This window comes from Alligator mississippiensis, chromosome 4 (genome assembly GCF_030867095.1).
Source record: "Alligator mississippiensis isolate rAllMis1 chromosome 4, rAllMis1, whole genome shotgun sequence".
Lineage (NCBI taxonomy): Eukaryota > Metazoa > Chordata > Crocodylia > Alligatoridae > Alligator > Alligator mississippiensis.
The window spans coordinates 25,986,899-26,014,033 of NC_081827.1; the positions used below are offsets into that span (position 1 = coordinate 25,986,899).

At 43.0% G+C, this 27,135-nt stretch overlaps 1 protein-coding gene and 1 long non-coding RNA gene across 5 annotated transcripts in view; one reads left to right on the forward strand and one right to left on the reverse strand.

Annotated features, from left to right (window-relative positions):
* LHFPL3 (LHFPL tetraspan subfamily member 3) overlaps positions 1–8,199 on the forward strand; it is a 477,206-nt gene extending 469,007 nt beyond the window's left edge. For all 3 annotated transcript variants that reach the window (XM_019487478.2, XM_019487479.2, XM_019487477.2), the window contains one exon: positions 5,548–8,199. Coding sequence is in view for 1 of the 3 variants with exons in the window: in XM_019487477.2 (XP_019343022.1) it covers positions 5,548–5,576 (29 nt within the window). In the remaining 2 variants the exon portion in view is untranslated. The remainder of the gene's footprint in view (positions 1–5,547) is intronic.
* Positions 1–24,828, reverse strand: part of LOC109283145 (uncharacterized) — a 104,079-nt gene extending 79,251 nt beyond the window's left edge. For both annotated transcript variants that reach the window (XR_002090222.2, XR_002090223.2), the window contains exons 1-2: positions 24,672–24,828; positions 15,853–15,947 (exon numbers count right to left, since the gene is read on the reverse strand). This is a non-coding gene — a long non-coding RNA (uncharacterized LOC109283145). The remainder of the gene's footprint in view (positions 1–15,852; positions 15,948–24,671) is intronic.
* Positions 24,829–27,135: the final 2,307 nt, after the last annotated feature.

Sequence of the window (27,135 nt, forward strand, 5' to 3'; positions counted from 1 at the left end):
ACTTCTGGTGGCAAAGGTCAGGGGTTAGGGGGAATTCTGGTCCCAAGATGGTGACCAGGGGGCGGAGCACCTCTAAAGGGGCGGGGTTACCCTTGTGGCCCTTGACAGCTTGCCAAAACTTGGTAAGCGGCCCTCCACTTGAAATAGTTGCCCTCCCCTCATTTAAATCCATAGGTACAGTCTTTTGTTTTCAGTATTTTCTTACAAGCCAATAAAATGTAAGTGATAAAAGAAATTGTCACAGCTTCTATCTCTGAGCTTTATAGAACAGGGGCCTGACACTGACTGGAAGCACTCCCCACCATACCACAGGTCAGTCATTCCCTGCGTTCTTCTCTGACACTCCTTTTGAAGCCACGAGAGGGAGGTGTCTGGGAAAGCTGTGGGGCCAGGAGGAAGCAAGTAAGCCAGAAGGTATGCGGCTCAGGGAAGGGGCTGATTCCTTGGTTAGGGAAGGGGCCCTTGATTCTACACTGGGCTCAGGTCACCATTGAGGTGGAACCTTCCATCGTTCATTGCTCTTCCATCCATTTTTTCCAATGACTATGTTAGCAGCTTAGCTCCAAAAGGAGTGCCAGAAAAAGGGCCGGATATTCCCTGACCTTTGGTGTGGTAGTAAGAGTGCTGTGCTGTGAATGGAGAGGCATGTCTACATGTACATTTGTGCACCATAATTACAGCACATTTAGTTTAGTGCCATAATCAACGCTACTGCTCATTAGCACTGGCGCACGCTTTTTAAATGATGCTAATGCGCAGTGGACTCATTCTATTGCACATTAGCGCAGTAGCACCATTTCTTTTGTGCCACGCTAATGCGCAGTAGAATTAGTCTACTGCACTATTAGTGTTTCATGTAGACACGCCCAGAGAGCACCAGTTTCAAACTGGGTGAGACTGGGGTGGGGCCTAAAACCCAGGACCTCCAGCTTCTCAGGTGATTGCCCTAGCTACTGAGTGATGGGGCCCAAAGAGGGACCTACACACACACACACACACACACACCCCTTGTTCAGTCCTGAGGTAGTCACAGGTTCTGACCAACTCCATTCTCAGAGATCCAAGCCACCACACATCCACAAGAGGTATGTATATGTGCTTCAGCCACTACTGTGTGAACCCAGTCTGTGCAACGGCATGCTCACACATAGTCATCTGTACATGAAGGGCTATGCCTCCAGGAATAGAATGACCTTGAGAGTTTAAGTGCCCAAAATGTCCTGTGGACAACTAAAAATGGCCACTTGGATGACCAGGAAAGAATAGACTGTCACCCTCTGGATTTTAGGTGTCTGAACCACACTGCATATCTATCTCAAATTGCAAACCTCTGGAAACAGGACTATATATATTTTCCTTTCTTTCTGCTTTGCACCAAATGCACTGACAGCAGTCACTAAGTAGCATATAAATAGTATTGCTCCCTAGGGCAGTGGGGTACATTTAGGCTATGGTGAGACTAGAAGGAACTTATTACGCAAGAAACACCTAACAGGGGTATAGAGCTATGGCTGTTGTATAGGCAATCTATTCAGACCTTGGAAGATGAATAGTCTTGCCTTGCTCTCTCTATATATGCTATGTATCTGACTGTCCTTGGTATGTATAGTTATACTTTGGCAAAAAGCAACCTGGAAATCCCACTGCTATATGGCTCCCCAAAAAGGAATATGGATGAACTCTGGGAACTTGCAAAAACACTGAAATGCTGTAAACCCCTTAAGCAATGATTACATTCTAGCTCTGTTACCAAGAGCAGACAAGTGCCCTAATTGCATGGGTCAGGTATGAACAGTAATCATATTGTCAGCATGTCTGCATGACAGGAAGCCTTTTGCAATCTTTAAATAGAATGAGTATTTAACAGCATAACATTTGGGCAGTTTGGACAATATGGCCTCCAGAAAGACTGCTTTCATTAACTGTGATCCAAGTGACAGCTCTTAAAAAGGATTTGTATGTATCTCCTATGAAAAGAAACTTCAAGAAGTCAAAAGCATATGATGTATTACAAGGCCAAATCAGGCTGAATGAGGTTTAGTGAAGCGAACAACTTATTTATGCAGGTCCTTTGCACAGCATTAACTACGAGTCTGTGGCGTTTATTACATTTTTATAGTCATCTGCATAACACCTGGGTGTAAAATTTTGCAAAAAAACCTAATAAAGCACTTAATATGGTACAAACTTCCTGCTGAATTTCAAATGCTCCTGAAAATACAATACAATACTGTCAGGCCATTGCACAGCAAAAGTACAATAAATTGTGATTGAAAATACCTAAAGAAAATGCTTTGTTAATCCTATCAACCTTAAATTTTTCCTGGCAAGTTTATTATTATGGCATGTACAGTTGATGTTCCTTGTTAGAATTGTGTTATCATCAGATAAATTCCCCATAAAGCCATCTATCTACATTTATTAGCACATATTTCTTCTCGGCACCTTCTTAGAACTACCAGTACCAGGTTTCAGAGCAGCATGATGACTGGTCTGAACAAAGCAATGAAGTAAAACTTTGGGATTTATTCCTGACTCTACTGATTCACTGTTTTTGGGAAAGTGACTTAGTGCTCCATTTATGTGATGGAAATTATTTTAACACTACACTGGTTAAAAGAGTACTTCACTAGAAGACCAAACAGATCATTTCCTTCTCTATCTGCTTTTTTGTAATAAAACTTACCTGTCATTATAAAACACTGTGATTCTTGGCACTCAGACTATTATTAATAAATTCTTTTAATCAGACCCATGTGTGTTTCTTTTCCACTGCTTGTCCTTCATTATTGGCATGTATTTTTGCAGGTACGAAAGGAAATTCAGAGAAATTTAGCTGATATTTTTCCTTTTACAAATGCAAATTATCAGCCCTCTTATATACTAACTTCATTAAAATGCTGTTCCCACAGAGAATACTGAGCTATATATCAGTTTTCTGACAAAGACAAAATAGCCCTATTCATCTTCTGCTGTGCACTCCTTAAGATCAGCTTATTCTTCTTGTGCCATTTGTTTTCTGGTTTCTGTTCCAACAATATCCGTTACAAGAGCCTCCTTAGGCAAATGCATCTCATCTTAATATACATGCTAAACATAATTACTGACTGAGTATAATTCCTGGCTGAGGCTGGAACTGGTTGAGAATTTTCTGCTGATATAGTTTTTGGTTGGAAAATGCCCATTTGTCCAAACCTAGGTATTTTGGAGAACAAGTGGGTTGTGCTTTGATAAACTGCCAATGGCAGGATTCCACCAGAATCTGGTGAGCTGCGAGGAAACCTGGACTTCCAGAGGCTACAGGTACAGGCACTGCTCCATGCAGACTCCCTCAGACCTGAGGACCTCAAGGCTTTCAAGCTGGCTGTCACAGAACCAGGAGCTTTGAAAACCTTAGCAAGCTTGGTTCTAGCAAGGGCTCTCAGGGTCTAGGCTCCCAGCTCTGCAAAAGGAAGTCTGGGAAAGCTCCAGGAGTCCTAACTTGAGCTGGGGTTTTCAGAGCGTCTGGGCTTGCTGCTCTGTTAGAGCAGCCCAGGGGTTTCTTAGGTAGGTAGTGGGGAAGGCTGAGAAGTTCCCCCACTTCCCCAGAATTGGGAAGCCAGTTGCTCCATTTCATCTAGACAAATCAAATGGAAATATTTTTCCTAAAGGATAATTTTGCAAAATTTCTAGTTTCAAAAATTCCATTTTTCATCCGTTTTAGAAACAGCACTTTTTCAACATGGTAGAGTTTCCCTGCAGCAGTAAGGTAGAGCTCCAGCCACCCCTCCCTGAAATTCTACTCCATTTGGCTATGGCAGGGGAGAAGTGGTAAAAGGAGCTTTCTTCTCTCCTCTCCTCATTCCTCTCCTCTCCCTCAGTCCTCAGGACACTCCTGTCTTGGGTCTGGTTCCCAGCGACCCTAAGAGGCTTTTCAAATAACTCAGAGTAGTTGGACAGCACTGCTGCCCCAGCCACACCTTATGTCTTCTTTCAGACCTTCTACACAAAGATCTCTAAGTGTGGTTGCATAAAGACATTACAGTGGGCTGCAGCTATTCTGCTGGACCAGAATAATTGTCCTCTCTAGTGCTGAACCTATTGGATGCATCCAGATGAGCACACACATGCGATTTTCAATGCTGCAAACCTGTTTGTGATGCCGCAAACTGCATGGCACCAAAATTTGATACCGAGATGTCCTGGTATTAAAAAAAAACACCACAAAAAGTGGCATGGTGTACACAGCAACAGTGTGTGCTGCCAGAAACGGAACCTGGCCATCAAGAGTCATTCTCTGGCTGCTGGCCAGGCTCCGTGAAGCCAAATCAGCACAGCTGCTGCCCTGGGAGGCCTCCAGGATCCCAGGTGAAGCTGCTGGGCCTAGCACAGGTGCTAGCCCCAGCCTCCCCCACCCCACCAGGGACAATTGACATGCACTACGGTTCACATGCAGGAGCGTGCCCAGGGCACAAAGCAGTGGCATAAATGTGTGCCATTGCTTTTTGTGCCCCTGGAAACATGCCTCTGCATGTGGGGACACACCCATTGGTTTTACAGTCCTTCAAGCTAGTAGAGCTAGCATAAAGGGGCCATAGTGCACCAATGAATCAGCCCCATTGACTGTTTCACAGCTGCCTGCATGTGCTGTTGAGTACAGAGCCCTTTCAGTCAGAGAGCATTCATTTCCTGAGTAGTTTTTAATTAGGCAAAACTCCAGCAAGATATTGCCAGTTTAAGGGCTTCAAGGTTTAGCCCAAGCAATCCAGTCACCAGGGAGAATACAGCTAGTCAGACATCCATCAAGCTCCTCTAATGCAAAAACTTTAGAACCTGGTGCCAAATGCTGACCTACCTCACAGGTATCCACATTGCAGAAGTACAAGACAGGATTCCACAGGTCTGGAGGAGGATATCGCTGAGATGACAGTGCCCTGAAAGGATGAGAGCATGCTCTATGGGCCTTCAGAGCCTCCAATCTGTTCCCAATGGAAGGACAATAGATGATATAATGGAGAGGGGAGGGACTTTTCACAGTTTATAGTTGTGTTCAGCTTTTCATAGCTTGTAAGTGAAGTAACATTCATGACATGCTAGAAAGGGTGGTATTGGAGGAAAGCAGGAAGAAGTGCCTATCAGTAGACGTCAAAAACGCTTCCAGCATCTTTGGAGTCATTCCTTTTGAACTCTGACAAACTAGGGTTTCTTTTTGCTTACTTAGTTCTTGTGCATGCAGGCAGTGGAAAGAGGTCATAAATACAAAAAAAGAGACATGCCTGAACATCTACTTGATTCCTAACATCAATCAAACCTCTGTCTCTCTCATGCTGCATCTTTATTTTCCTACTGTTCAAACGTAAATTGAAACAGTCTAATTGTTTTGACTTCCTCTGTCTATTAATAGATAAATACTGATGACCAATGTCAGCTCTCATAATAAATGGAAATAAAAATAAAATGCATTCAGAGTACTGATCAGGTGATCGGATTATGCCAAACACACGTAGCAATGTCCTTTATTTTTGCTGGCAGTAAACTGACGTTTTTTCTTCTTTCTGTTTTGCGCAGTCTTACTAAGCCAATCCTCACTAGAATGAGCACAAAACAAAATGAGTAACAGCTTTTGTACATCAACATTAAATGGAAGAAGCTTGGGAAGGAACCTCCAATGGAGAAGAATGTTGACAAGTGCAAAAATGTCTGATTGGTAAGAGCTGCCTTCTAAATGTAGATCAGCCAGACCTGGAAGTGATTTTCTGAAGAGAGATGCAATCATGGATTACACACCAGCTCATTAGAATCTGTCACTGAATCCAACATTCAGAAGACATGCATGAAAAGTCACATTTGGGAAATAAATTAAAAGGGATGTAGTTGTTGCTAGGTAAACATATGTAATATATATGCATTGAAAAGGTTTGTAAACTCTCATTTTTTTATTCAAATGAAAAGCAAAAAGCTTTAAAACCTTTCACAGTAGAGAAGCAGTTAACTTAAGGCTATTCCTGTTCTAGTAGCTGGGAAACTGATAGGATATCACTCTAAAATAAGCATTTATAAATAGACTCTCTGAATGTTTCCATCACCTAGAGGAAAAAGCACATCTTTTACTGCGGTATTTCTGCTTTTCATTTATCTCACTGTATAATAAGTTGGTTAAAATGTAAAGCTTCTCAATTTTTACTGCATATGTGTTCTGTTGAATCTGTCTGTAACAAATTTACAACTGAAAAATTAATTCTGACATATAGTATAGTTCTCTTAAGACATATATAGTATAAGATACATCTTTCTGAATATCACAAACATAATTTCCTAAGCAGCGTAGAATTATTTATATTTAAAGTGGCAAAATAATATCATCTATTTAAAAAAGGCTAAATTGACACCTTAACCATAGTAGTATACAGCTGCTGTAAAACACTATTCTATCTTTCTCCTGTTTTGTGCTATAGATTCTACAGCTTGTGTTATTTGGAAGGTCAGACTAGAATATAATGGCCTTAAGCCCTATAAATCTATTAATATGAATGGTAAAAAATATATACTTTACTAATAATTATGTAAAGTCTCTCTGAATCAGATTCAGTGATGCTCCCTGGCTGCTCTGTGTAGCCAAGGCAGCTGGAGTACAGCCGTGACTCTGGCTCTCCAATGTTGGTTTGTTCATGTGGTGTGAGAGGCATATTCCCACAGAGGTGTTCTGACTTCAGCGCAACATTTCTTTGCTGTTCATATGGTTCCTACCCACTCAAACACATTTTGGAAAGCAATTAAATGATAAGACCAATCTGAGGTATGGAAAATATTCAGATGTTTATTTGAGACAGGAGTAGGTTAGTAGTCCGCTGCCTTTATGCTTAATCATAGAGTACTAGTATCAGCAGATTTTTGAACTTCATTACTATACTTGGTGGCTAAAATAATGATTGCTTATTGCTTCAGACCTCACATAAACTACTGTAAGAAATACAAAGATAAAATAATACCTTAAACTTCTGATTATGAGGCACAAACTCTGGACTTTAAGTGCATCAATCTCAGTAATGTTGGGTTGGAGATGGAAACTATGATTACATTGCCAATAAATAAATACAGGTTATTAAATAAGAATTGTAATTATCTGTCAAGATGTCAATATGACTCTGATCAGAATAGTAATTGAACACCTAACATATATGTTGCCAAATAAATAAATAAGATAAATTTAGGAGAGATTTTCAAATATACTCAGCCATAGCCTAAGTCTTCACTTATGGTAGCGAATAAGAGTTTCCATTGATTTCTGTGAGAGTTGAGTCAGTCCAACGCTGAGGACTTTTGAAAATCCCACTCAAACCTGTCATCCAAGCATAAATCTATTCCGGGTGTCTGTTATGGAGGTAAAGTTAAGGGGTATCATAAAAGTGATTTACATGTGAGGAGACAGAAGCTCATTAAGGTCCCAGTTCAGCAAGGTACTTAAACATGTGAGTAATGCCACTGACGTCAGTGGGACTAGTCACATTCTTCAAGGTTGGGCACATGCTTAAGTACCTTGCTGAATGGGGTTTTAATGCAGTTTGTCTTCATCTACTGGTGTTGTTACATCACAGACATACTTTAAGCTCAAAAGTTTGTAAAAGAGGTTTGTTATATGAATGTGTTATCGTATCATTGCCGTCCTTTGCTCCATAGGTTAAATTGTGTTCCAGACAACTGCAGTCAAGATATTTTGCCGTAATAGAAACTACAGTAATGGGGTTTCTCTCTGCCATGCGTTTTTGTTACTACCTATTGAGTTTGTATCATAGCAATTGTGTAGTCAAAAGGCCCTTTCTAGACATACAAATGTTGCCAAAAAGTGTGATCACCAGACCAAGTGGCCCTCTGAGGATATTTCAGTTACAATGTACCATCTGTACATAACTAGAGCAAAGACTTACAAGGGTGTACATCACTAAATGTTAATTAAGTATAAGTAGTATGTTTTTATCTTTTTAAATGTGAGCGCGTTCCCATTCCATTCCATTGTAACTTGTCAAAACTGTGTGTAATTTTTTTTAAGGTCAACAAACTGTAAAGAAAATTGTTGGAATACCTGATTTTCTGTAAAAAATAACAATAACAATAATTTTTGTTACTTTAAGGTATGCTTGGTATTAAAGTACCTAATAAAGTTCAACAATGAAGTTTTGTAGCATACTAAAATAAAGTGTGCTAGTGCTTTTATCCAGCTCATCTGTGGGAATAGCTGCTGTTCTTGGAAATGCTTTTCCTCTTTCTAGATATTAACTGGCTTCATTTCTACAAGGTGACAGACAGGCCCCACTATGCAAGTAGAGCTCCAGTGAATCAGTGGTCTCTGCATGGGTGCAGAGGTTGGTCCACGTACATTGTATTTACAGGATCAGAGACCTGGTTGTTAAATGATCTTTATCCTCTTACTGTAAATGTGGTTTCATACAGTACAAAATAATATGGTACACCATCTTTACATAGTAAGAATGAGGTTTTCAAAGCCAACAAGGGGATTAGTAGGCTACATTCCCATTCATTTTAATAGGTATTGAATGTCAGTTACTCCTACACAGGTTTGAAAATATTAGCTTAAGTATTTTTATACTACAGAATAAAAATGAGGAATTTTTTTCCTCCGGTTTCAGTTCATCCTTGCACAGACCTTGTACAGTCAGCTACAGTTGCAGCAGATGCAAATCACTGCAGAATTTGGCCCGAAGGAAAAAGGTGAGCTTTGTTGCCAAGTGTGCACTTACTGCTGCATCGGTCTCTGTACTGCAGTCCCCATATTACCTCACTCAGGACTATAAATTAAGCTGAGTTTGATCCTGAATTGCTCACGACAGTGGCTCAGCTTCTGAGCACCTGCAACACAGTGGTAGGGGCACAATAGCAGGCCCCCTATTTAATTTTAATTGAATTAGGTGGAACTATTAACCACTAGGCCCAGAGGTACTCCACCCATTTCTCATTCTGGTAGGCCTTCGTTTACAGATTTTAGGGGAGTGAAAAATAGGCTTCATAATAGAAAATGAGTGTAAACAGAGGGTCCATTGCCACTCTAAAATCTATACATTCTGGGGACAGTTCCAACTAGATTACAGCCAGATCAGTCAACATTTCTGCATAAAGAGTCTCACAATCTCCTTCACTTGTTTTGAAAGTCACATTAGTTTCAGTTTGAAACATTCTCCAGCTATTTGGCATGAAACAAGAACTGTCCAATTAAAAAAGGAAGAGCAGGACGAGGGATGACCTGTTCATACAATTAAGCAGCAGCTTCATGTTGAGTGGTTTCTGAGTTAGCCCATGGAGAGAAACACAGAGCAATTCCTCTGTGCACCAGAATCTATGGTGTTTCAAACATTTTTTTCTTTCTTGAACAGTTTACACAGAAAGAGACAGTTTTACCCAGGGCTGCCCAACTTATCTGGTCACGTGGGCTGGCTCTGGACTGCAAAGGATCTCCTGGGCTGGACAACGCACCTCCAGCAGCAGGGTGGTGGCTTGTTGGTGCAGCTGCGAGAGTGGCTGTGGAGGTGCAGCTCCAGAACCAGGGGGTGACCCCTCACTCCATTGTCACTCTCACTCCCACTGTTCCCCTGCTGCTGATTTGAATTGCCAGTAGCATCTGAAGAGTCCCAAATTTGGCAGCAGACAAGGGATTGTGGGGGCAAATGGAAGCAGCATTCACCCTCTAAGAGAGGCAGATTCAGGACTTCCCAAAGTGTGGGTGGAATCAGCACCTGGCACTGCAGGAGTAGCTGTACCCTCCTGCTCTCAGTCTCCTCCTCCCCACAACCATATGGGTGTTGCAGGAGCCTCCTAGGACTTTAAGTCTGTAAAGCAGGTGAAAATCCCCATTTTCTTCCCCTTGCTGCTCAGATCACCCTCCCCTCTGCTTCTGCCCCTCTCCTACCTGCCACTGCTGCTTTTCCCACTGTCCTGGTGGGAAGCTCTATATAAACACTTCTGCCTGCCCCAGTCAGGATAAGCAAGGGTTGGGCTCAGCTGGGAATGGAGACTAGACAGCAGAAACAGGCATGTGCAGGAGGGTTCCCCCTCATCACACCTGCTTCCAGGGGACCAGGTAGGGAGAACGGAAACTACTCTCCCACCATGCTTTCGCTGTTGTCCCTGTCCCCAGTTGAGCCCAGCACCCATGCAGCCCTTCCTCTGCTCCTGGGGCAGTGGGGAATGCAGCCATGGCAAATGGAGGAGGAGCAGCAGGGGGTGGGATGGCTGTGGCTCCGCCCACCAAGGAAAAGGAAGTGGGGGTTTTCACCTGCTTTACAGACTTAACAAAGTCCCCAGAGGCTCCTGTGGTGTGTCCAATCCAAAAGGGGATGCAGCAATGCCACATCCCCCCCGGATCTACTCCTCCCCCCTAGGTTCCAGAGCTGCGTTCCAATGCACAGACCTGGCAGCCACTCCAGCAAGCCCTGTGAGCCACATTGTAACCCCTCGCAGATCCCATACAGCATGCCAGTTGAACAGCCCAGGTTTTTACCTATTATGTTATCTGAGAAAAACCTGTGTAGGTTGCCTGGAAAGACGTACCTGCCATTTCAGGTATTGTAATCTGCTCGGCTTTCACAAGCTAAGCCTGTTGGATCTGATTCATACTTTGATGTGAGACCTTCATGGAAATTCTGGAGTGCTACAGAAAGCAGCATTTTGGTTTGTAACTAATGCTCTTCCTTAAAAGCATCATTGAGCAAATGTTTCAGCAGAGCATTAGGTCACTATTATGTTGCTGGAAAGCCAAAGTCCTAACCACTTGGAAATATGAAATACATCATAACATTTTTTAATGACTCATGTATATCTATTCCAACTTCATAACAACTGCACCCTGCCTTCCTAAATTCCCCTTGCACTTTAAAATGGATAGTAAATTCTTCTTCACTTCTTTTCCTAGGTGGTTTTATAATGTAGCCATGCACAGTTACATAGCTGCTCCATTTTATCCAAGTAGTAGGTGAAGTGTTCCCCAATACAGTAGAGAAATATTTTCAGAAGCCTAAATGGCAGTGAGGCACCTAACCCATGTTGACTGCCAACAGGTGCTAAATGCCTCACTGCTATTTATGACACTGGAAATCTGCCCCTGTCATGGTTGATTCTGCAAAACTTCAAGGGGTAAGGATCAGCCTTGTAATCTGTGCATCAAATTATTACAACTGTAGAACAGTATTAAATAAAAGATTTAAAAACCTAGGGTCTGACTCTGCTCTTACTAATAGAAACTGGTTTTATGCTAGTATAACTGCACTGAGGTTACTTCTGCTTTTCACAGGTGTAAAGTAAGCCAAAATCAGACCCTTATTTATCATGAATCAAACCATAAAACAAAAATTAACAAAAATCCCTTCATGTGGATTATATTATTTCATTCAAATAATGTATTGTTTGACATGATCATCAGCTACTTTGAAATATATTTCCATCATGTGCATTTTCCATTTCAGCAACTAAAGATGAGTTAGAAGGATCTGAATTTCATTAACAGATATAATTTGTTTGCTAAAATAAGGCCTCCCAAATATAAAATATAGGAGAGATATGTAAAAACTTTGCTCTTCTATCAACACATGCAGAAGATAAAGGAAATCAAGACCTGAATTCAAGACAGCTGGATTCAATTCCCAGTTCCAAACCACACAACTTTTTGCCCCATAAACCACTCAGAGCAAAATTTTCATACTTGGATTCCTAAAACTGGCTCCCTGACACTCTTGGATATGAAGGTAATGAGTTTGTATTGGCCCAATCCAATTAATATTGAGTTAGGTGCTTGACTGAGCACATCCAAATTTGAACAGTCTGGTCCTGATCTCTCTTTGCTTCATTATCCCTATAGGTGAAGAAAATTGCAGAATAAAAAGGCACATCACACAAGATGTTACAAGGCTAAATGAATGTCTGTATGCTGAGAATTTCAAAGGCAACTGCTATAGAATGCAAAGTAGTAATAAAATGACATAGTAGTTTAAATAGACTAAGGTGTTTGAGTTGCCGTGAAAGCTGATTTTAGAAAAGCTATGTGACTATATTCCAAGGTAAATCTCTTCAGAAAAATGACCATTTGATTCAGTTCAACTGAATGCCCTGCCGTGTATCAAACAGAGTGCATTTGTAAGATAACAAATGAAGCCTTCCAAAAAAAATTCCCAATCTCATAGTGCTGGGTTTTAATTTTGTCTGTTGTGATACAGCATGAAAATTCCTCATTTGGAGTATTTAATTCTATTTTTGATTAAACATGGTTACATTGTAATCTAGAAAAGTAAAAAATTCTTCAGGCATAAGATAATGTAGACGTGCTTAAAGCAATGAAAGTGTCTTTATAGAACTTGACATTGTAGTTAACTGTCATGTTTGTGTAAAATTTTGCTGCCATCTAATGGCAGATCTACAAGTTTTGTCACTCCAAAATGGTTTACAAGTGTATTTTTTTTCTCTATCCGTATTTATAAAAAGGCCAGATTAATAAAAACTGTACATATATACAATTATGTGCCTCTCAGAATTAGAGAAGCTCATGGACTAAACTGTATTAACTTGTACTGACTGTTTAAGATGGGGAAAAATTTAAACTTTATTTGTCTTTGAATTTCTAAAGACAGAAGACGCCAAGCACTAGCCTGATAAGTGTGGATGAGAGCCTTGTCAAATTTGTCATTAAATAGCACAGACCATGTACTCAGCAGCAGCTTCCCAGAAGCAGTTTTCTGCATTTCTTGGCCAGCACAAATCTGAATTTTTTCCCCTATCTAGACCCATAGTCTTTCTCCACTTATTTTCCAATTGAAAGACCAGCCTGTTGGCCAGACTTACAAGTTCACACACTTTTCAGATTCTCAGGTATGCAAGCAGATGCTGCAGTGGTGTCTGGCCCATCTTCCATTTTCACTGTGGATCTTGTCATCCTATCAGTCTGTAGAAATGCCTTCAAGGACATTTCAAGGATAGTCTTACCTCTTCAACCCCCCCCTTTTAGCAAGATGTGTTAATTCTCACTGGAAGTGGTCCTGGGTTACCTCCTGAACTAGACGCAATACAACTGTGTTCACGCTATAGGGTACCCAAGTCAGTTAACTTTGCCTCTCATCACTGCAGCAATATGGATTAATCCCGCTGAAAAACAGAACTAATTAGGCTGGGCATATTGCCACCTGAACCTAGCTATGATGCTTCCAGTTTGGAAGGTAACCTCAGGAGAGAGCAGCTAGCTAAAAACAAATGATTGTACCAGGTAATAACCACAGCTGGTCCAGATCTGCTTTCCAGAAACAGTAGTGGTTAATGTGGCTGCTGCAGCAAATTGCCCAGACACTGAAGATGTGATTCAGCATATTCCAACCATCTGGAGCCTGGGAGAGAGATGCCTGTGGCTCCTGCAGGAGCAGCACCGAGCACGGATCCAGGAGACCCTTGTCATAACTAGCTACAAAAATGGCTCTGCTCCAGTGCCCCAAGGAGAGCACCTGATTCTGGGAAGGATGGCAAAACCAGTCAACCCTGTCCTGTATAGGAGGGCTCTATAATCCTCATCAAGGATCTGAATAGATATTCGCAGGTACAAGACACTAGGACCTCATAGAACAGTGGTGGTTTATTACTATTATCAGTCAAACTCTGAATCAGTTGCTCACACACTGCTGTTCATGTGTTTCTACTTCCTACTTTACAGAATTAAATCTTTTGACAACCAATCACAGACAGTTGGGGTGCTGATCAGAAAGCATTTCCATGACAGAAGCTGTCTCTTATCAAGTGCTGCACAGAATGAGAAAGGCTGAGAATCACTACTTTTCATAAAGATAAACTTTTGCACAAATACCATATTTTATAGCATATAAAATACCCCTGAATATGACCTACACCCTATTTTTGGAAGGCCCCAAAAAGGAATGAAGATGCTACCTTGGAGTACAGGTATGTACCTGAAGTCTGGGGTCTCTATGGCTAGGAGGCAGCACACCAGAGCTGGGGGCCATGTGCCAGGGTTGAGGTCTGGGGTGTGTGGCACCAGGGCCCAATCCAACATGCCAGCACTAGGACTGCATACTTGGGCCCAATCTGTCATGCTACATGGAGAGTCCAACCCCAAGCACTAGCTCTGGAGCCACATGGTCTGACCCAGCATGTGGCTCAAAAGCCAGTGCTTAGGTTTGAATCTGGCATGCTGAGTCTGGGGCCATGTGCTGGGTCCGTCCCAGTGCCCCAGCTGTGGATCAACTATGCACTGGCCTGATCCAGCACACAGTTTGGGAGGGGGGCTTCCGTAATTCCAGAAATTTGACGGGGGGGGAGGAGAGGGCAAAGCAGTGGCAGTGTTATTTGCCATGGCTCCCAGAGCTGCAGCAATTAATGCTGCCACCACTCAACCACTCCCACCCCCCATGAAATTTCTGGACCTGTTGAGAGCCCTTTTCATTGCATATATTGTGCATCTTATAGATTCATAGATTCATAGATGTTAGGGTCGGAAGGGACCTCAATAGATCATCGAGTCCGACCCCCTGCATAAGCAGGAAAGAGTGCTGGGTCTAGATGACCCCAGCTAGGTACTCATCTAACCTCCTCTTGAAGACCCCCAGGGTAGGGGAGAGCACCACCTCCCTTGGGAGCCCGTTCCAGACCTTGGCCACTCGAACTGTGAAGAAGTTCTTCCTAATGTCCAATCTAAATCTGCTCTCTGCTAGCTTGTGGCCATTGTTTCTTGTAACCCCCGGGGGCGCCTTGGTGAATAAATACTCACCAATTCCCTTCTGTACCCCCGTGATGAACTTATAGGCAGCCACAAGGTCGCCTCTCAACCTTCTCTTGTGGAGGCTGAAAAGGTCCAGTTTCTCTAGTCTCTCCTCGTAGGGCTTGGTCTGCAGGCCCTTGACCATACGAGTTGACCTTCTCTGGACCTTCTCCAGGTTATCCGCATCCTTCTTGAAGTGTGGCGCCCAGAATTGCACGCAGTACTCCAACTGCGGTCTGACCAGCGCCCTATAGAGGGGAAGTATCACCTCCCTGGACCTATTCGTCATGCATCTGCTGATGCACGATAAAGTGCCATTGGCTTTTCTGATGGCTTCGTCACACTGCCGGCTCATGTTCATCTTGGAGTCCACTAGGACTCCAAGATCCCTTTCCACCTCTGTGCCACCCAGCAGGTCATTCCCTAGGCTGTAGGTGTGCTGGACATTTTTCCTCCCTAGGTGCAGCACTTTGCATTTTTCCTTGTTGAACTGCATCCTGTTGTTTTCTGCCCACTTGTTCAACCTATCCAGGTCTGCCTGCAGCTGTTCCCTGCCCTCCGGCGTCTCCACTTCTCCCCATAGCTTTGTGTCATCTGCAAACTTGGACAGAGTACATTTGACTCCCTCGTCCAAGTCACTGATGAAGACATTAAAGAGTATCGGTCCAAGGACCGAGCCCTGCGGGACCCCACTGCCCACACCCTTCCAGGTCGAGACCGACCCATCCACCACGACTCTCTGGGTGCGACCCTCTAGCCAATTCGCCACCCACCGGACTGTGTAGTCATCCACATCACAGCCTCTTAACTTGTTCACCAGTATGGGGTGGGATACCGTATCGAAGGCATCTTCATTTCCCACCCCCTCCCCTCCACTTTAAGGATCTATGGTGTGGGTTATATGCAAGAAAATATGTTAACTTTCTGTTAAGACAGTGCTTTATTAGCTGAACATCCCCTTGTGGTACAAATGTCTCACATCAGTAAGAACCAAAGGATTACTTTGCAATGAGCCAACACCTCTACTGCGTATATGGAAAATATTGTACAACAGGCTCTTCCTTGGACATTATGCACATTCTCACCCAACTATGCAATGAGTAGGACAAAATTACCAGCTCGATGACATCACAGATGCTGTTGTAAGGTAATGTATGTGGTCACACATTCTAGGATTCTTTTTCTTCACATCAGTCTTGCCCTCATAGTCCTGGAGAGAAACAGAAAAAGGTAACACAAATCATCCCCAAAGGCTGAAAAAACAAATGAAATGACCACAAAGCATAGTTACTTATTACTATTCCTACTTAAATCACATGATTTTTAAGCCCATCTCATGATATTTGGGGGCCTCGCTCACCATTTTTAAAGGCTGGCAGCTGGGAGTGCTGAATCACTGCAATCAGGCTAATAAGCCAAGAAGTTGCTACTGGTTTACTTTAATATGAGAAAAAATGTCCACCTAGTGGTTGTCCCAAGCCAAGCTAGCAAGCAAGTATGCAGAAGCAAACACAACTTCTGTGTGCTCCTGGCTTGCCTTACAGGCACCATTCCAGGAAGTGAGAGTCTCAAACAAGTTTTCCTACTTCTTCTTCAATCCTGTTCTCTTGTGCACTTCTTTATATTGGATTATGATTACATAGAATTGATGACCCCCTAGCTGGCATTTAATTGGCTGCCCTTCTTTCCACCTCCAAGACAGATGGTCAGTATAACAGAGGAATTATTTATAACAAAGGACTTTATTGAACGTAACAGAGGACACAGGGAATAGTTGCAAAATGAATGGCTCTCATGGGCAGGTTGGTCCTGTTTGGTTTTGCAGTCCCAGTTGCAGAGTAAATTGGAGCCCCTTTCCAGAAACTGACAAGCCAAATGAATTATTTCACTGTTGTGACAGTAAAAAGAGAAGTTCAGTTATACTCCAGGGCTCCAGATGCTAGTCAGGACCAAACCAGGAGCAAGACTGATGCTGGAAATCTCAGAAGTACTGCAGATATGTAATGACACCCCACCCACTCAGACATCATGGCCAGTAGGTCACTTCATACTACTTCTGTAGCAATTATCAGTAGAGAAAGACAGCATGGAAACATGGGACTTAAACCCTCAAATGAAAGGAGCAACTGCAGGAGCTGCAGTTCTAGAAAGGTTTGTCTGCTCTGTGGGTTACAGTGACTACACCTCAATGTGATCCCTGGACCGGGGGCAGGACTGGCATCCCATCCAGGAATACAGGCAGGACTATAAACCAGTGCAACTGCAGTGTTCTTTGTATAGGGCCATAGCACTTCCAGCAGCTTGCAGAATGAGGGGGGTAACTTACTCTACTAAAAAAATACCCTTGCTAAAAAGGGGCAAAGAGGAGATAGGATTGTGGCCCTGACCCTCCTTCTGCTGTAGCCTGTGGGGAACAAATCCCCTTGATCCCAATGGCTCCTGCTGCACATGAAGCAGCACTTTGCAGAGACTGCCCCTCCCTGAGCCACAGTTCCTCTTGTGCTTCTGTTGGGTCAAGGCAGCCCTGCATCACCCTGTACTCAGAGCTGTGTTGTAAGAGTAATTCTCCAGTGTAGCATATGTAAAAACCTACTGTAGAAGGCACAAGGAGGTCTGGAAATGATGGTGCAATACAGCTATAAATCTGCAGGTCACAGTGTATAAGCACTCGCCGGGGAGAAGATATTCAATTCTAGAGGGCCATTTAATCTAGCAAACAAAGGCTTAACAAGTTCTAGCAGCTGGAAATTGAAGCCAGACAAATCCAAACGAGAAACGGCAAAAAGTCTGTAATACTGAGAATCACCCACTCTTGGAAGACCTTTATCACAGCACGTGTTGGATGCTCCGTCCTTTGAAGATGTCTTTCTATACTTTTATTTCCATAGTTGTCAACCTCATTGGACTCAAGGCACCCCTCATGGGACTTGAGCCCCTTTTATTACTTTTGTGAACTGAGTGGCACATAATTTCAAAAACTAATTTATATACCTCCCTGCAGATGTAGCAGGAACTGAACTAATGTAGCTGATCTTAACATAGAGTGTGATAGTAGTGAAATGTAACCATGTTAGTCTTGTCCTGTAAGCAGCTTGAAAACTCAATTTTGTACCCTTCTGCTTGACATAAGTGAATGAATGCTGCATAGTCTTTATGTATGAGTGTGTGTAAAAGGGTAAATGGTGAGAGAATGGCATAGAGATGGGAGAAAAGATTCAACTGTTTATGTAAGCAACAAAGCGCCAAATATAAGTTACCAGTCAGTAAACTAATTAATGAATGGCTGAAGAATCCCTTTCAGGACTAAGGAGATAATGAGGAAAAGGCACGGATCCTGCCAGATGGGCAGCAAGAACACTTCAAGGCTGAGATACCGACTTTGATGACCAAACTGACCTTGGGCTGAGATAAGCTGAAGACGAATGAAGAACAAACGCAAAAACAGAAGCTGGGTATGGAAAAACCCCAAAGTGCTGAAACAAAGGATGCCAATCCCTATAAAGGAAGACTTCAAAAATGCCAAGTTGGGTGAGTCTCTCTCTCAACTGCTGTTTCATCTGAGCACAGGCAAGTCTGTTTCACCCCGCCCCAAAGCTGCTATCTATAGAACCTTTCTCTCTCTCCATAAGGCCACCAGGGGCTGGCCACCCAGTGCCATCATTGGGCAACTGCTGCTGGTAACTATAATGTCTGAATGGAATGGTTGTTTTGTGTTTGTTTGTGTCTGTCTGTGTGTGTTTGTGTGTGTCTATATGGGTGGTATGTCTGAACCTCTATGTCTAATTAATGTAATCACTAAACGTGGTATTTTGCCTTATAAGGTCTGACTCATGATTTGAGTAATTGGCAATTTAAAGTAACACAGGGAAACTGGGCAGTGGGTTGGGGGTCAGCCAAACAGGGACAACCCTGAGTCTGCATTTATCTGCTTATCTTCTCACACCTCAAGGCACCCTTCAAAGGATCTGATAGCACCCCTGGGTGCTGAAGCACCCTGGTTGAAAAACATTGCTCTATTGCAAGGTTTTGCCTTTGATGCAGAAATTACTGAGTAAAACTCTGCAACTAGGAGGACAGCCTGTATATGACCCTCCCTTAAAAGGCTCTGAATGGTTAGCAAACTGTTTAGATTCTAGCTTGATGCAAGTTGCTTTGTAAATGTAAGATCATTATCATTATTTAACAGCAAAACAAACTCCAAGTTAAGTTGGTTTTATGTGAAAATAAACCCTGGTATAGCTGGTTCTTCAGGAGAGAAAAAAATGGGTGCAATTTAATGCCCATATTTCTTGTCGCACTGAGCTGTCAACTGAATATCTATTAATAAGATTACTTAAATTACTCCTTGTTGTAAAATGCATAAAAACTACAGCATAATGTGAAAAATATGCACTACACCAATCACTGCCTAAGCTCAAGGGACCTGATTATGCATTCCCTGTACACCCTAAATTTTGATTTTTTTGTTCTTTAGACTTCAAGGTATGGGGCCTTGGGATGTACAAAGAATGCAGATTTTGGGTCCCAGAGGGTGATATTTTTTTCTCAAGTTTTCCTTTATAATACAAAAGAAAAAGAAGTTTAAAAAAAAGTTGTCTCAAAGCCAAGCTGCACCTCTTACTTCACAGAGCTGCCTGAAATTTCCTATGTGCTATATATGCCGCATTGTCCTGGAAAGCAAAGTTCAGAGCTGAAGTGACTGGTTTTTATGATGAATTGCAAAGTGTGATATTTGGGGACCTAATTACAAGTAACTAAAAGAGAAATAAAGGGATTTAAGCTGAATATCAGAATATCTTCCTGACAGTAAGGTATATTCAACTGAGGAAGGAGCTCTCCAGTTAAGTGATAATAGTCCTAAAAGAAAGGCAGTTTTAGACCAAAAATGACAAAGATCCACTAGAAAATGCACAGGGAACAATCCTACAGGGAGCTGGACTCAATGAACTAAGCAGGGCTGTCCAACTTCACTGATAGGTGCTGCATAACACATGAGCCATATACTCCAGTCGAACCCTCTCCCTTCCCCTAGAGTCCTCACCACCTTGTAGGCTATGCTGGCAGCACACACTCCACCCAATCCCCATTGGCGATACACAGACCCCCACTGCACAGGCTGCACCAACAGCCCAGAGACCACTGACCTTGCACGGGCAGCACACAAAGCCTCAGGCCCTTCCCTGCCACACACCGCCGCAGGAGAGGCAGCCACTGGGGCCTGCAGGCCATATTTGAACTGCTCATGGCCATGTGCTGGCCATGCGGCCCACAAGCTGCCAGTTGAACAGCCTTGCTCTAAGAAGCGCTTCATCCTTTCATTTACTGAAGTCAGTTTCACATACCAGACTCAACCAGAGTTGATTATATCATTTATTGTACACATCTATTTAAATAACACCGAAGCTCCAACCAGCTCAGCCATTCCTTGTACCACCATAGTAAATGATAGTCTTACCTCAAGAAGTTACAACCCAAAAGCAATTCCTGACTTACATGGGGAATCAGAAAACTAGCCTCAGAAGTCTCCTCCCAGGCCTGGTCAGATGATTCAGGGCTTAATGGGCCTCCTTCCCCATCTCCCTGGCAAAGTGAGCTCTCCAAATGAGGCTGCATGGGTTCTACTCATATTTGGGGTCAGAAGCTATAGAAGCATCATTTGCTTAGGTTCAGAAGTTCACCTTAACTGTCAGCTTTCCCTATTCCCACTTGTCACAAGCCTCAGCCACTCTACCCATTAGGGTTGGGATTATCAAATAAACCTGAGGAAGTTAGGTACCTACCTCCCATTTCGATTCAATGAATTAAAATTCCTTTGAAACTCCCAGCCTAGAGGGAATGTGCAGATTTTAGCTGCACAAACCTGCACAGACAGAGCAACACTGCAGCCTGCTGGCATGCTGCTGTTCAATAGCTGCAGAAGGACACAAATGTACAGAAGGAAACTACAACAGACATATAGGGAGTCTTTTGCTCTTCAACATAAGCAAGCACTGGGACATATGTCTGACCTCAGCTAAGGGGATTTGACATGGTAATTACCTGGCATGGCTGACATGTTCTTCAAGCTGAAGCAAGATTTGTATCATATCGTGCCAGGTAAAGACTCATTATAAGCCACCTCTGATTTCATATTTAACATTTAAAATTAAATACAATCATTCCACCTCCCTACTACAATGGGGGAAAGGATAAGTGTAGATAATGGGGAGAGATGAGGATTGAGTCAGGACAAGTGGGAACTGTTAAGTATAAAATAACATATTCCAAAGCCCTATCAGTGTCTTGCTATTCACCTGCTCAGTCCTGCCACCACTGAAGTCACTCCCCCTCTTTATATCACCTCTAAATATGCCCCCTAAGCCTCCACAACTTTAAAGAAGAGTTTGCAGCACATGCAGCACAAAGTCCTGAGAATAGTCAAAATATAAACGGCGATATCTTGCCGTAATAGGGGAGAAGAGGATAGACCGGGGCGGGCAAAGTCCAGCCCATGTGCCAAATACTCTATTATTTTTACTTAGTAAAAAATGAGTGAATAGATCTGGCACTTTCCAAAGGGTGTCTTGAATCTAACAAGGGGTGCCTTGGGTCTAACAAGGGGTGGGTGCCTTGGGTCTAGAAAGGTTGAAAACCACTGCATTAGGGGAATAAACAGCCACCTCTAAAAACAGACCCATAGGCTAGTTCCAGTAATTTATGTAGTGCAGACCATGTGGGCAAAAGCATCTGCATCCCCATACCCTAATTCTAGGGCCCAGTCTTGTTCCCTGCATCAGCTACCACAAGGCACTGGTCTTGCTGCCAGGCATACTGAAAGCATGGAGATGACCTAGTCAGGCTTCCTCTCAGGACCTTAGCAGGGGCAAGAAGGGTAGGTCTGGAGTTGTAGTTTTGAGAGCTTTACTCCCAAGTATCCAGTTAAACCAGTGTCATGGGGACCCTGTGCTTCTGCAGGAGGCCTGAGGAGCTGGCTAATATCTCTTAAATGATTCTGTGGTCTGCACTATGCAGATGGTAATCTTGGTCCCTTCCAACATTCAAATCTATTAACATCTCTCCTAGATTTTAGAAGCCAGGATGGACATCAGTCCAATTTGCCTGAAGCTTCCCAAGCTTACAGTCTCACTGAACAGAACAGGCTAAAGCTCAAGAAGAGAAGAGTTGGCATTTGTTCCCTCCAGAACTGGGCACACTGAGCCTGGCCTCATTCTGAGTGATTTTATTCCTAAAATAAACTGTTTACAGTAGGAAAGATGCCTGCCACAGACCAGAGGCATCAAGAATTCATCAAGTTGCCGCTGAACCACTCCACTGTATCAGCATTTCAGGGATGCTATGCTGGAAGGATAGGGCCTTTCCTCTGTTACCTGGACAGTCGTAACGTAAGTTTGTAAAAAAAAAAACCCACTCAGAGTAGGAGTGAGATAGGGAATGGAGAAATATTTTGTAGTTTCTTGTTGCAACTCTCTAACCCCAGAACAAAGATTTACCTTGGTCCTGGCATGAGGACATGGTTATCTCTTCAGTGTCAGCCAAGTCCTACCCAGCTTACATTGTTAGTCCTTCAGTTCAGAAGGTCCAGGGTAGACGGACAATTATGAATGCCTGTGCCTGGGGTATAAATCTTGATGGACCTTTGGTGTGAGTTAAGAACTGAGTGCTCAGCATTGTCAAGAGTGAGTTACTTCTTGAGAGGCCCAGAAAGACAGCTTAGGTACCTGGAAAACTTCAGTGTAGAAAACATAAGTTTCTGTCCCTCCAGGGTGAGGTGGAAGCTGACTCAGGGTTCTGAGGATCTAAATTTTTGACTTAGGGACCTGAAGTCCTGCTGCAGGTCTAACCCAGGGTGGGCAAAATGGTGTATCTGACCAGTGGCCAGACTCCATTTCCTGGCAGTTTCTGCCCATGTTGCTGGCATCCAGGGTGTGCAGGCAGCAGATGGCAGTTTTGCCTCGGCTCTGGACCACACTGTCACTGCTGCAAGATCCCAGCCCCAGCCTCGGAGTAGCTCCCCACCCAAGAAGAAGTTACAACCCAAAAGCAATTTCTGACTTACATGGGGAATCAGAAAACTAGCCTCAAGACACTCTTTGGAAAGTGCCAGATCTAAGTTTTCACTCATTTTTTACTAAGTAAAAATAATAGAGTATTTTTTATGTTGCAAAAATCTCAGAAAGACCACAGCTGATCAGAGGCTTTTTACACTACGGATTCTTATTTCAAATCTCTGAATTTATCTCATAACTCATGTTTGCTCACCTAACAGTGCTAACATTGCATGGCACCCCATGGCACTCTTGAGAGGATCTCAAGGCACCCCAAGATGCCACAGCACCCTAGTTCATAATCACTGTCTTAAAGGCTTCCCTTAAAGAAACAACCATGAGATCTTGGATAACCGCAAGCACTACTGATAGTGAAAAATCAATCTGAAAGTCACCTGCATAAAAAGGCACACTCTGAAAGACTCCAAGCTTTTCTAATACATAACTTCTCAACTGTTGACAACTCTCAACTGTCCCAAAAACAGATCTTCCCCACTGTCTTGGACAATAACACTTCCTATGGTTCCAGTGGGACATGTTGTTCCCATTTCCTTCCTCTGATGTTAACTAGGCTGCAGAAGAATTTCTCTTCAGGTCCCTAAGACCGACCAGGGGGAAAGTGTGGCATTCCCTCCCAGATTCCACGCCTCGCTGACCTGCTAGCTCTTATTCCTGCTAACTCTTACTCAGTGTCTGGCTTGTCCCTACCGAAATAACGAGAACCCAAGAGGTGCTGGAATATTGTTACCTCATCTTTGATCTCTGCTTGCTCAAAATCTCAGTATCCATCTTTCTGACCTCACTTCTAAGCTGAGCAGCAATTGTTGCTCAGAATTAAGGAACCATCATTTCTTCCAACTTTCTTCACTGGAAACTCACCTTCTCAAAGTGGGGCTGGTTTGTGCATACCAGTTCCCACACTGGGCTCAGTATTAGTCACTGTGACTGTAATGTTTTGTAAGCAGTCTGGAGTCAGATTTTTGAGAGCAGAATGCATTGTGGGGTTTTCTGTTAATGCCACAAAATAACAAAACTGTAGTGGAGGGGAAGTTCTGCTACAGTTAAAAGTTGACTCTTCCCAATGTATTAAATTCCACATACTTACTCAGATTGCCCTGAAACTGGCAGCATCTCCTAGAGGAAATCAAGGTTTCTAAAATACCAGTGCCTGCAAAAGCTACTTTTCATAACATATACAAATTCTGCCAACAATTTTTGCATGCATCTGAGAATCAGAGCTCGTGGCTCTGATTGTGTCCAAAATGATATCAATCACTCAACATTTACCCTGTCTAGTGCATGGTGCTTACCACACTTAAGGGGAAGCAAAACTGAAAACACTAATCAGAAGAAAATAGGGCTATGTGTAGAGATGCCCATTGCCCACATAACGCTTATGAACTAAGCAACCTGTACTGTACATGTGTGAACTACATAGACAAAAAGGTTTTGAGCTTACCACTTTCAGTATGACCTGAGTAGCTCAAGGGACTGTGCAACAGATACTGAATCTGCCCTATACACAGGCTGTCTCAATTTGAATCTGACCTTTGGCAGAAATCTGAGGAAAATAAGGAATACATCTTACTACAATCTACCTCCATCAAAGGGGCTACTATTCTGAAGCATTATAGTCAGGGTACAACAGAAAATTTGGAAGACACTTCAAGTATTTGTTAAAAGAAATTTAACTGCACGTGTAACTATTTGCAGGAAGCTTAAATGTTAAGTGATGAAATGGGATTCAGGACTAGTATATAAAAGATTGACATGAGAACTCATTCACTGAATGACAGAAAGGCTTTATTTACTACAGCTATGCACTGTTAAATGAGCCTAAAACAAAGCTAAGTCCAGTATATTTAACTGTAAAAGTGATAGTATCTCACCAATACAGGCAAAGAGGTGCTCTCAGTCTTGTCAGCTTCTCAAGGCATGGATTCGTTCACCAGAAGATCAGCTGGGAGCAGTACTATTTCTTGTCAGCAAGATTTCTCATTCTTGAAGTACACTGTTAGCTGTTTCATTCCTTTTTTATACCCTTTAACGCAGTATCTTCAAAGCATTCTTGTAGATGCATAAATCAAGAGGGAAACCCAAACAATAATTAACAGGAAAATCCTGTTAATCAAACTGTTCATTATTCATTATCAGAAAGTCCCAATTTTGATTGAGTTACTTTCCACAGTAACAGGAGGTTATCAATGTCTACAAAGTTGGAGCATATCAAGAAACTGATTAACAACCAGGAAAAACAAAGTTTTTGAGGAGTCATACTTGGAAGATCAAGGGAACCACTGAGGCAGAACAAAAGTAAATCAGGAAGAGACACCTATCAAAACCCATATGGAGAGTGTCTCTTCCTGCACATAAACATGAGTTAATTGGAAATAAATATTTACTATACTAATTAATCAAGGATAGACATTTCTACACAGTTACATACCAGACATATAGGAGCCTGCTTAAAATCATCATAAATATAGTAAGATAAAATGGAAGTGTTGCCTCATTATCTCATTTCAGAAGGTCCAGCTGCAAACTTACCTCCTTTTGCACTATGCAATTGTCATCAATATTTTGTATTTTAACTTTTATGAGTAAGCCCAGCTCAGCTTGAGCTTCACAGTCATCAGTAAGGAAAACCAAGGGATAGAGGAATTGGGAAATACAGGGAGAAGGGATTGGGGCTATGGTGACAGGTATAAATGGGAATATGAAATAAAGGCAGGGAGAGGTATTGTGGGACTCAGATCAGGGGATGGGGCCAGGATTAAGGGGAGTGGAAGGAGTAACACAAGATGGGCAGCAGGGTAAGTGGGAGTGGCTGTCAGCCCCACATTTTCCTCCCTCTGGATGTGCAAAGCTCTGGGATACCCTGTGCCTCTAGAGATACCCAAAATTCTGGCCCACACATCAGATGGCTTCTGGGGAAGACTTGAAAAGATATATGCTAGGAGTATGTGCCAAACAAGAGTGCTGAAATTAGGGTGAGGAACTGAAAGCAGACATGCTTTTTGTCACTGAACCTGCTCAGGGAGTGCATCTACATAAGAAACTAACAGGGCAGTAGCCTAATAATACTGCGCAATAGTTCATTATAGCACAAACAGTGCTAATAAGCTACTGCGCAGTATTATTAGGCTACCACATGGTAGCATCACTTAATAGGCGTTCACCGGTGCTACTGCACAGTAACTCTGGTTACTGTGCATTTATTTAGTACTTGATTATAAAGTACTAAATTAAATGCTCACTGCTCAGTAAACACTGTGCATTAATGAATGTGTAGACACACCCAGGAAGTACCGGTATTTTTGTGCATTAAATCCTTTCACAAGGACATTATTTTACAGGAACTAATAATATAATTATTCTGTATTACATGAAAAAGGCTTTTGCTAATCACTTTCAGCAAACTTCTAGATCTCCTTATCAAACTTGCCAGACAGAAATAATTGCATGCCCGCACACCCGTTAACATCTTGGTATAACACTTTGAAAATCTCATCTTTGGACAGTATTTTCTGTCTTAAATTTCTCTGTTTCTATCCACCCTGCCAAATCATTAGAAACATGCATTCGAGGGGGCACTTACGTGCCTGAACTGCATCAGACAAATACAAATAGCACACTCATTCTCAGCAAAAGTAATAGTGTTATCAAATCAACACCTTTTGGATTCAGAACGGAGTAGGGACTACCAGGCAAATTGGCATTTTCTCCAGGGAACCCAGCAGACAGAGGGACCAACAGCTAGCCCAAAGTGCCTGTCCAGGGCTAGCGTTGCTATAGTAACTGATGGTTCAGAGCAATCACAGCAGCAAAAGAAGCTCATCAGGGAAAGGGTTAAAGGCTCTGCATTTTCTTCAGAGCATGATCTGGGCAGGATCCAAGCCTACAGCTGCTGATTGCACCTGTCCCCAGACCTGCCTGGCTCTGTGCCTGGCTGCTTCTGAGCCCAGGGAATACATCTGCAAGGCCCTGGCACTGCAAAACCTCACAACTGCTCAGGCAGTGGCAAGGCCTGAAAGGAACGTATAGGAAAACTAGGCACATACCTAGGACCCTGAGCAGCAGCGGGTCCCTGGTCCTCCCTTCTGCAGCAGTGGGACAAATAGCCCTGTCCACCTCCCTTCCCTCCCTTTCCCTTCCCTTCCCCTTCCCCTCTGCTGGCCTTTTCACCATGGTGACTGCTTCCTAGTGGCAGCTCCAAGCCTCGCTCCCCATGAGCAGCAGTGCTGGGGTGGGCAGGGGGTCTTGACCAGCCTGGGGCCCATGAGTTCATTTGCCTAGGGCCCACTAAAGGGTTAATCCAGCCCTGGGCAGTGGTAGGCCAGGAACCATCCAACC